The sequence below is a fragment of the Drosophila subobscura genome, chromosome A (assembly GCF_008121235.1).
Source record: "Drosophila subobscura isolate 14011-0131.10 chromosome A, UCBerk_Dsub_1.0, whole genome shotgun sequence".
Lineage (NCBI taxonomy): Eukaryota > Metazoa > Arthropoda > Insecta > Diptera > Drosophilidae > Drosophila > Drosophila subobscura.
Genome location: NC_048530.1, coordinates 8,876,955 through 8,888,462, shown reverse-complemented (window position 1 = coordinate 8,888,462; position 11,508 = coordinate 8,876,955). Strand labels below are relative to the sequence as shown.

General features: G+C 35.3%; 1 protein-coding gene and 1 long non-coding RNA gene across 3 annotated transcripts; both read left to right on the top strand.

Annotated features, from left to right (window-relative positions):
• Nucleotides 1-359: 359 nt before the first annotated feature.
• LOC117895812 (stromal interaction molecule homolog) lies at nucleotides 360-8,862 on the top strand. 2 transcript variants are annotated; one of them, XM_034803740.1, is made up of 8 exons: nucleotides 360-458; nucleotides 4,174-4,699; nucleotides 4,931-5,094; nucleotides 5,813-6,045; nucleotides 6,936-7,051; nucleotides 7,263-7,435; nucleotides 7,485-8,076; nucleotides 8,154-8,862. In XM_034803740.1, exons 2-8 carry the CDS (start codon nucleotides 4,312-4,314, stop codon nucleotides 8,243-8,245), a joined length of 1,758 nt encoding a protein of 585 aa, XP_034659631.1. In that variant the 5' UTR covers nucleotides 360-458; nucleotides 4,174-4,311; the 3' UTR covers nucleotides 8,246-8,862. The 2 variants fall into 2 exon arrangements, with proteins under 2 accessions (XP_034659631.1, XP_034659640.1); XM_034803749.1 differs by lacking the exons at nucleotides 360-458; nucleotides 4,174-4,699 and having other exon boundaries at nucleotides 4,968-5,098.
• Nucleotides 8,863-10,438: 1,576 nt separating this feature from the next.
• On the top strand, nucleotides 10,439-11,153 carry LOC117895822. Its single transcript, XR_004648961.1, has 2 exons — nucleotides 10,439-10,681; nucleotides 10,742-11,153. It is a non-coding gene; the product is annotated as an uncharacterized LOC117895822 (long non-coding RNA).
• Nucleotides 11,154-11,508: the final 355 nt, after the last annotated feature.

Here is an 11,508-nt window from a genome sequence, read left to right as displayed (position 1 = left end):
ACTGCATAGAATATAAAACGAAGAGGGACGTTGTGAGTTTCGTTTAAACGCGCCACTTCGTTTATCCCCGGTACTCACACAGTATTTTTATTCTTTTACATTTTTCCAATTTTACATTTTAAATTATTTCTACATCTGTCATATACAGTTACAGCACTCCTTACGCCAATATTGCCATTGATTCTGATCAATTACATATATGTATACTTTATAGGGTCGGAAACGGTTCCATCTGTCTGTTACATTTTTCGACCACAAATTACAATATTTGAAGTCACTTCGTTCGCATCGTTCCCAAGATTAATCGTGATGGCAGGTGTTTCAGCAACAACAGGAATACCCTATCTGTTTTTAAATTATCGAAAGTCAACCCGGAAGAATGTGTGATAGATGATTTATTTTTGTGGAAGTGATTAGTATTTTCTATAATTTGAGAAAAACACTGGTTGCATACCTAGGTAGTTACATATTTGTATTTACTTATTTATAGATTTAGAACCTTATCCAATAAACTAAAACAGTAACTATTTCTAAAATCAATCTCTATAAGCTACGAGGAAAAAAAAACACTTGTCAAACTACCTAATGGACACTACACAAATTATCAAATGTGTATAACACTGTATTGCATGTTTTATTGAAAATTAAACATTTTTAAAACGTTTGTATTCATACACATAATAATGTTTATACCTGTGTTCGTGCAGTTTTGCAATATGAATATTTACGTATGTGCAAATGTACGTACATATACATATGTGTGTATTTACACAAAAATATTGATATTAACGAATGTAAATGTTTTTCCGTACATGCATACATATTTACAAATGTTAGTACATATGTACATACATGTTATATCTGTAGTCACCAGAAGTGTCTTGTGTTGGATCCTCAATGCTCAGCTCTTGTGTTATAAGCAAAATAGTTTATCACTATCAAACTGGCGAGAACCGGTGAACTAGGAGGAACAGGGAAATTGATCACAGATGATCACAAAATTTCAATCTATTTAAAATTATTTATCTATTGAAATTATGCAGTTGAAGTTTTCATTTAATATAAATGTCAATAAACCCAATCTACATATTATTTGATCAAATGGAAATAGAAACCTTACTGGGAATTAGCAATCGTAAACTATTTAAACTATTAGCTTGAATTGCTTCAAAATCTTGTAAGCTTTTGTTGATTTTTTGTTCAATTAATTGCTAGGATTACTGTATGTATTATATATGTATGAATGTATGTGTATGTAAGAATTGTTGTATTTATTTACATATGTACATATGAACATACATATGTACATATGTACATACATATGTACATATGAACAGTTAAGGGGTATATTCGATTTGTGGTCGAAATGATATGCGTGACGCACCGAAGGAAGCATTAATATTCCGTCTTGTTTGTTGCCTAGTTCTCAGAGACTATAACCACTAAGAAAACAACACATGGAGGCTGTAAATCGACTAAAGGCTTGGCTGTATTAAACGTCTGTCCGATTGCCTCCCAGGGCCTTCGGCTCTTTTTGCTGATGGCTTCGGCTGAGAGTTTGGCTCTCCTCGCAATAATCGGTGTTTAAACTTGAGTGTTTAAAAAACATTAGCGAATTTAAAATGAGATGTCATATCATCTTGTATTTATACCAGGTACTCTAAGACTAAATAGGGTATAGGGTATATTGTATTTGTGGTCGGGGCAAAAAGCGTAACGCACAGATGAAAACGTTTCCGACTACATCAAGTATACATATATGTATATTTGCCATGCTCTTTATCCGACATAAAGGACGAATATCTCTGATTTCAGCAGCCGTCCAATGCTTGCTCATTATCTCTCGCTCGCACTCTCTGCCTCGTGCAGAATGCGAGAAGGAGGGAGAGCTAAAAGGCCGTGTTTGTGTAAGAAGTGATGTAGATGTAGGTGACAGATGTAGAAAAAAAGAAAAAATTTTTTAATTTGATAAGGATTTTAAGGTGACATACATGCTTATGTATGTATAACACTAAGGGGACAGGTACTGCCTGAGTACCGGGTGTAAAAGTTGTGACGCGTGCAAACGCGCCTCGCCTCGTTCTTCCTCGCTAAATATGCATATGTTGGTGCACACATGCAAATACGAAACGCACAGTTTCGGTACTGATCCAGGTTAAATTTATTAATAGGGTGCTGTCATCATTCCATCAGCTCCCCTTTGAGGATAGTACTTTGTCAGTTTGCATGAAAACAACAACAAACGAAGAGTGGATGGTCTTTAACGTAGCGGACGGCGTCATCTAATTTAACTTGCCATAGCAGAGCGGCAAAAAAACGTGTGAGAACCGGCCAACCGCCAGACATTTTATTTCGCCAGTATCTAGTTTGCTTAGTACTAGTACTCAGGTCCGGAAAAACTTTACTCTAGCAAAATCAGGGATGATATTCTTATAAAACCTTAACGAATTTTTTTCGAGCAAAAACTGCCATAGAAAAACATTATCGATTAGTACTACCAGCTCGAAAAATATAGAATTGTTCTCTATTCCGTCAGGGTTCCTTGCAAACAAGACGTAGACATTCTAAAATGGAGAGAAAGCTAGGATGAACGTTGTGAGACGCGTCGTACGTGTCACAATTTGTATACCGTACTCAGTCAGTATATATGTACACATGCATATGTATGTACATATGTGACCTTATGTTTTTTTTCTAGTTTTACTTTTACATTTTTTCTACGTATGCCATCTACATCTACATCACATCTCACACCAACACGCCCTTTTAGCTCGACCCCTTCCCCTCCACCAGAGCAGCACACTGCACGAGGCCAAGTGTGTGAGCCAGAGAGAATGAAGCAGTCTCTATACTGTATGGTTAGTGACTTGGCACACAGCAGCGATATTTTTTGGCACAACTGATTTTAAATGATCTCCACGAAATTCTTCCAGCAACGAAGGATATCCACGATTGAATTCCTGATAACGTGTTTTACATTGGCAGTGCACGGTGCTTCATCAATAAAAATTGCACTAAGCTTATCTAATCATTCTTGGCTTAAAGATCAACAGAAAATATGGTAGAAAATAATGAACAAGTTTTCATGTGCTAATTTCTTTTTTTTTTCTTAAAATAATTTTTAGTTCATCGAACGTGACCGTACAAGAAAAAGTTAAATAAAGGCTTATACCAGAAAACAACAGACTTTTTAATGAAAATTACTATTGGGTCCTAGCAGGCTTAAAGTTCAAAGGTAGCTCAACCAGAAACTTAAACGAATAAGAAGTTGTCAGGTGAGGAGAAAACGAAAAAAAGGAAGTCGATTGATCAAGAATTGCAGAAACTAATTGGAGGTTGGATGTGGTTGCCACAGAAATCGCTCGAGAAATGGGAATGAGCAAAACACTATAGCGTTGCCACAGAACTCCGAGGGATTTTATTTTCTACCATTTCACTAAGTGTTGAGGGTTAAAAATTTAGCGTGTGGTGTTTAATTAGCCTGGGGTTTATTTCGCCGCATTGTTCATTTTGCCATATAAAAAACATTTGGTTTTGAATTATTTGCGTAAATGAAAATAAAGAATTGATTTTTTAAAGCTTTACTTTTATAATTTCAAAATAAAAAACAAAAGCAAATAGAATAAAAACCTAGCAAAACTGGCTTCTCAGATGCGCATTGGTCTCGCCTTCCCAATCAGACGATGCTTATTAGAGTCCTACACGAATCCATTTGAAACAGCAAACGTATCACAGCTTCCCAACTTTGCGAGCGCCGTTTTCTTATTTGCGATAACGAGAATCAAGAACAATTTTGTGTTGGCGATACCATTCGAATGGCTTTTTTCGCTGAACAAAAAATCTGAAATAAGGATGCTGTGACTCGATTAAGAGATTTTCAGCACTTAGACATCATATATAAAATGTATACAATTACATAATTATATAAAATGTAATTCGACCTTTTTAAAACACTTCTCAGATTTAAGAAGCGTTATTTTATCAAGATATGTACATACATACATATGTATATCGCTTCCTTCTGTTTTTACAAATGTACTTTTTACTTGAGTCCTATCATAAAATACCTGCTTTAAGGATATACAAACAGGTTTTAGTGGGGGCCTTAAAAATATTAAGTATCTGAGGTACGAATCCAGTTTTTTAATTTTCGTCCTTTATGTATATTTTCAGGATCAGCGATTAAACACCCGGACACGGAAACTACAAATGTGAATTTATGATCTAAAGAAACACAAAAACATAATCCGTCCACTGATCCATCAAAAGACGATTAAAATTTGCTGAACGTTGTCGCATACAGCGAACAAAATGATAAAATGCTGGAATTATTATCTGCTTTTATTTTTCTGTGTGTGGAAAAATGTTGCCACTTTAACCGATGACACACAAAAAGAATCTGTCGTTTCAAATCGCTACAACACGTACAAGTACAAGCCGCAAACAAATTTAGCCCCACAACATTTATCCAATAAGGCTTCGCCAAGCTCTTATGTTCAACATGAACCCCATTTGCATACAGTTGAATCATCGGTAACAACTCAGAAATCATCTTCTGTGGGACTACAAGTCTCTAACAATGCTGCATTCCATACTGGAAGTGGTAGTGGATATTCGACTCATTTAGATCCACATTTGCATAGGAGTTCATACAATCTCTTAAGTGAAGCCATGTCGCAGGCTGTCAGCAATGAATTCAGTAAGTTGGTAACAATTAGTATATATTTATAAAAAAATGCATTTATCTCAAAAATAGTTTAGAGCTAATTTGCTATTTATTTTTGCTACAAACTAAACCCCAAAAGGGAACTTTTTCTTATTTTTGTAGGTTTTAAAGTTTTGATTTAAAATAAAATTTGAAATAATTAAAATATTAATAGATTTGCCTGTACTTGTCTTTAAATTACTAATAGTTTTTGTCGCTTAACAGATTCAGTTGGAAGTGGCTCTGCAGATGGAGCATGCAACCCAGAAGAAATTGACTGCTACAATGGAAATGTTCAGGATCGTTTTGGAATGGAAGCAATTGCTAGCTTGCATCGTCAACTTGATGATGATGATAATGGAAACATTGATTTGAGTGAATCAGACGATGTATGTTCTATTCTTTTATGACAAATCATTCAAAATTTGATTGTTGCTATATAATAAGTCTTTTTTTTTACCAATAATTCCACTAGCACCAAATTCCAATTCGTGGACGAAGGGGTTCTACTGAAATGCTATATCCAACTGAGGTGTATATATTACGTGACTGGCAATATTCTGGCGACACATGTGATTTTCGATTTCCAATCAGTTCAATATTCCTCCCGAAAATCGGCTAGAATCTGGCATTTCTATACCTGGTACTCAAAGAGTTAAAGGTGTATATTGTATTTGTGCTCGAAAGTGGATGTACTCAGAAGGAAACGTTTCCGAGCCCAACATCAATAGCCGAGTCTATGTCTGTGTGTATGTCTGTCCGTCTTGTTTGTCGCCTTGTTCTCAGGAACTAGAGCAACCCAATTTTGTTCAAAGACTCATGTGATAGCACACTGCATTTTTTTTTCAAAGGTACAAACTCTGACATCCACATTGACCATATATTTATATATGTATGTACTTACATATGACTGAGTTACGAGTATACAATTGTGACGAGTATGACGAGTCTCACAACGTTCCTCCTCATTTTCGATAGATGTATACATATGTACATATTTCGAAAAATATTCATATGCACAGAAATAATTTTTTTATTTAACAGTTGAATGCCCGAAGATTTTTTTAAAATTGTTTTTGAAACATTTATTTTTTCTTTTTCTTTTAGTTTTTGCGGGAAGAACTGAAGTATGACTCAGGCTATGAAAAACGGCAAAGGGCGTTTCATTTTAATGATGACATGCATATATCAGTCAAAGAGTTGTGGGAAGCTTGGCTGAGATCAGAGGTTCATAACTGGACCATTGAACAGACTACAGACTGGTTGGCTCAATCTGTACAGCTCCCACAATATGTAGATCTCTTCAAATTACATAAAGTTACTGGTGCTTCTTTGCCAAGGTATGTCGTAAAAATATAGAAAATAAGAAAAAATGTATGGTCATTGTTAAGACAAGGAGAAACGTTGTGAGACACTTCAAAAAAAGCATCACTACCTGTATCCCATGTACTCAGTCAGTACATTTACATATATGTACATATTACATATGATTTTAGTCGAATTTTAAATATTTTATCTGTTTACTTTTTTTGCTACACGTGCCATCTATGTACATACATCACTTATGATTTGTGGGGAGGAAGGGAGCCCGGCCTATTTCAGAAATAACAGTAACAGTGTGTATGCAAAATTTTTGTTGATTTGGCTCTTATAGTCCTAGTACTAGGTACTCATCAAGACGGGTGGCTCGGCTATTGACAATTAAATGAAGAATACATACATATATATGTACATATATTTCATAGTTTTGGTATCATGCGTGATTGCGATTTCCAAAACTATGGTGTTAAAACGATGGTGCGAAATAGAACGGGCTCTAACTAGGATTGAGACACGGGATGAACCAGAGCTGTGGGCGTTAATAAAATATATAAACTAGCATTCAATGATAGGAGTGTTTATTCCGACTAATAAATACTACAATGCATGTATGTCAGGCAATTGTAATTAATAGATTCAACTCATTTATCTTTAACTAAATTTTTAAAATTTATTCGACAATAGATAGCGATAGATGGCATATTTAACTAAAATAAACACAGGTAAACAGTATAAACTTAAACTTCAACTAATTCATCCTTAGCTTAATGCTTAATGTTTATTCGCCAAAGCGAATAATATTTAACTAAAAACATATCAACGGTATGTTTAAGCTTAAACATATTTTCAGTTAGTAAATATCTAAAAATCATATACACATTTTGTAAAAGCTATTTTTTTTTGCTTATAGGTTAGCTGTGAATAACTTGCAGTATGTCGGCAATGTGCTTGGCATCAAAGATCCCATTCATAAGCAAAAAATTTCACTAAAAGCAATGGATGTAGTGCTCTTCGGTCCTCCACGAGGTAAGAAAACAACACTGCAACGAAATGGAAACTTTTAAATGTACTTTCCAAGGCACAACAAATTGGTTGTGTGCCACGTACATACATATATCACCGCAAAGAATTGTAATGTAGCACACAATCTTTTTTAAAGCTCTTGTAATATCAAAGACCCCACAAAGAAAAAACTCGGTGTTATCCATAGTTGTACATATGTATATAAATTTTATAGAAACCGGTACACGTTGGAAGGACTATATATTGGTGACTCTGTTGTTAAGCGCTATTATTGGCTGTTGGTATGCTTACCAGCAAAATAAAAATGCCAAACGTCACCTACGCCGTATGGCGCAGGATATGGAAGGATTGCAGAAAGCCGAACAAAGTCTACAGGAGATGCAGAAGGTTTGTTAGTTTGATAAAAAGTATTTTAAATAAATGTTGAATATTGCAGGAACTAGAGCGTGCTAGAATGGAACAGGAAAATGTGGCAACGGAAAAAATGGACCTAGAACGGCGTCTTAAAGAGGCCCCCTCTCTTAGCTCATCAAACTCAGACCTAGAGGTGTTGCAGTTGAAAAAAGAAGTGGAAATGTTGCGAAATGAATTGTCGCGGGCCGAATTCGAGTTGGTTGATAATTGCTGGGCCCCACCTCCGCAACTTCAATCGTGGTTGCAATACACATATGAACTAGAAAGTAAGAACCATCAGAAGAAGCGTGCATCTGCAGAGAAGCAGCTTCAGTCAGCAAGAGAGGCATGTGAGAAATTGCGTAAGAAGCGTTCGAGTTTGGTTGGAGCATTTGTGTCTACCCACGGAAAAAGTATTGATGACGTTGATCGTTCTATTGTTGAGGCACGAAATGCTCTAGGAGAAGTAACAAACGAACTACAAGAACGCTTGCATCGCTGGAAACAAATTGAAACGTGCCTTGGAATAAATATCGTAAATAACAATGGGTTGTCATGTTTGGAAAATGTGCTGTATGGTCGCAATGGTGGCTTCCAAAGTTCGATTGGAGGAAGTGGTTCAAAAGGATCAAGAAGTAAGCATTTATTTGTTTTTAAAATTGTTTGGTACAAATCGAAATTTACCATGAATAATCATTGTCTGTTTAAAAAGCACGAATTACTAGCAGTACTGATGACCTAGATGACGAGTCTGTGCAAGGTAAGCTGAACTTTGAGAACTTTTCGCTGCTCGCAACGGAATAAACCTGCTGCGTCCGATTGCACAACACAACTCATCAATAAATACAAACAAACTGACAACTTACAGACAGTAAAAAACAGAGCTCGATTGCTTTTTACTTATTGAGTCTCAATGAAATTGTTGAAAAATAAGAGATTCTATGTGTGTTTATCATTCATGTATTAATGATTATGTATAAAATTGTAATATAGATTTGTATCTTATAATTGATGAAGCTAATATTGCATCCATTATGTTATATAAAGATATTTTTCAAAAACAAGCACAAATGACGTGATATACTTTGAAAATATGCACGTATTGAATGTACTTATAAATAATTTACAATAATCGTAGTGTGTTAAATAAATTAAACGCTAATCTTTTTTAATGGCTTGCCGCTACCTTCAGAACTTTTTATTACTTTGCAGAGAGAATACATCTTGAAATATGCCATTCAGTTAAATTGTAATAGTTGATTGTCTTCCTAAATTTAATACATTTACATAAATGTATACTAAAATTTATAAAATTATTGTTAAAATATGTGTTAACTTTTTTTCTGACACTTAACCTACAGAACTGAACCAGACAAATTGCTCATATTGGACGGAACTTTTCTAAATGTTGACGTTCCCAAGACAGGAAAAGTCGAAATAAACTAGTTTATTTTTGTTTATATATTATTCGTATAGGCTCGTTTATATAGAGGATTCTTTGGATGGAGGAACAATATTTAAAAGTCCCTTTAGTTTATTTGTATAAAATTATGACACGTTTGCCTGTAACGTACCGAATGGGATATAAATTAGAAATGAGTTTTTAGTTTTGGCCAAATAACTTTAGCTTAGCCATTTATTAAAATATATAAACGATGCCTTTAATGACACTCAATTGACACGAATATACGCATAAAGTATAAAACAAAAACAAAAAATTTATTTCGATGCTTCTTGAGTTTTCAAAGTAGAAATTTGAAAGCGTAATATATCCCAGTTTTTGTTTTGGTTGTTCCATAGAGTATTCTTTTCCTGTGAACAATTTAAAAAATATGTGAAGCCAATTAAGCGAATGAAATCGAAATGTATAAATAAAAATATATTTTGCAAGGGATTTCAATAAAAAACGAAATGAATACCTAAATATCTTTTTATACCTTATATCTTTAGTCCGAAAAAAACGATCTCCCTTTTATACCAGGTACTCGAAGCGCTAAGGGGATTTGTGGTTGTAGATTTCTGGTCGATGCGGTGTGCGTTTCCGAATCCTTAAAGGATTTATGTTTTTGGTCAGATACAGCCAGGTCTGACTGTTCGTATTGTTTGACACCAAGTTCTCAGAGACTATAAGAGCTAGAGTCTCCAAGTTTTGTTTGATATGTGATATCACATTTGCGCGCTATTCGCCTCTACAAAAGACGAAAATCTTCCTGCTTTTGTTCTAAGGGAGAACTTTACCTAAAGAATTTTTAACAAATTGGTATTTTTTGGAAACTCAGGAAAAGTCGAAAAAAATTATATCCTGGGTCCTTTATTTTGTATGTGTATATGTGCATTCTTTCGGCATCGTAAAGGTATTGATCATTAAAATATATGGAGAAACGGCAGAGCTAAAATTAGTTGACCAACCCTCCGAACCCTTCATGTTTTGAGGAGATGCTATTTTACACCCCACTTCGGCCCTTTAAGCCTAGTATTCATCCGAAAACAGGTTTGCTGGCAAAATGTGCAATATATTTTGATAGCGGCAGAGTGTGACCAGAAGTAGAAGTGTTAACTGCATTCCGTACGGTTACACTTCTCAGGCAGCTGTGTTTTTTGTTTACTTTGTAAACATTTGTGAAAAGTGAATAAAAAGTAAAGAAAACATTCAATAAGAAATGGATCCAAGCAGGAGACTACTTTTGGTGGGATTGGCGGCTCTTGTAATAGCGGACGAGAAGGATAATCAACCCATAAACCCCTACCTGCTGGAATTAAACCAGAGGGGTCGTTTTTCTATAGTTGTAAGTATTATTAATCATACTGACATGCATGCAAATACATCTAAAAATACTCTTTATACATTTTGTAGTTGGAAAATGTGACTCAAAGGCCATTAGAATTCATTTAGAGTTTGCATATCTCTGAGACGAACTTCAGCAGCTTTGGTTGGTGATTGGTGGAGCAGCATTTAGTCCTTAAACGGAATACTCGGCCATTGTTCTAAAGTAAATATTGTATATGTCCATGCATTTATTCATAGTAAATCGTTTCTTTCATTAGATTTCTTGTTTCCGGTGACTTGCAGCGCCACGTGTGCAGAGCATATCGGATCAGCAAACAACAATTCGGCGTGATAATCATGCAATGAATTTCCCAAATTGAACATAGACAACATGTTACAGTGGAATGGAACTTTTCGAACTGCGTGGGAGCCGTTGCCGGAAAGCATTTGGCAATAAAGCGGGAGCTGTTTTTGTATGTATGTATGTCGCTTATTTATTTTGTTTAACATTTAATATAAATGACTACCTTCAGGGCTTCCACTGTGCTAAGGCGATCTGCGCTATCTGCGACGCCCAGTATGTATATGTATGTTAACCTATGTACATATGTAGATAGAGGTTGCCACCTATGGAAGTGAGGGCCTTCTTACGCTGTTAGCTTGGCATTCTTTGCGCCGATGGGTGGCTGTGCAGCGTACCCTATTTACCCGACCCAAAAAGTCTCAAACAAGTATTGCTGCTTGTTTTCGGCCACACAATTTCTTAATGTGCACAAGTCCTAATACGTACATATACCATAAATCGAGATTCATTAATTCAACCTCACACTTTATAGCCCGATCCCCGCCCCAGTTGCATCAATCGACCTCAGCACTATTGACAGGCCTTTAGAAACAACTTAAAAAATCGAAGTAATTAAATAAATTGAAAATGCATACATATTTTATTCATTTACTTCTCCATTCTTTGAATTTTTGATGGCTTCGATCTGCCTAAAGTGGATATCTTTCTCAGTGGCTGAGGTGCTCTTCTCCATGTTCCTCTTCTTTTTATTTTGCGTCTCCTGTGAACATTAGTTTGAATAAATACATACATATGTACATATGTATGTATGTATATCATAACAGGTATTCTACGTACGTACATATGTACATACATACATATGTATGCATGCAATTGGTCGACACTCATGTCGCTGAGCTCCTTCTCTAAGCCCTTCCCGCTCTCGATCCAGCTATCATCTATAGTATTTATAAAAAATTAATAATAAAAATAAGAAAATGTATTTAAAAGCCAGAA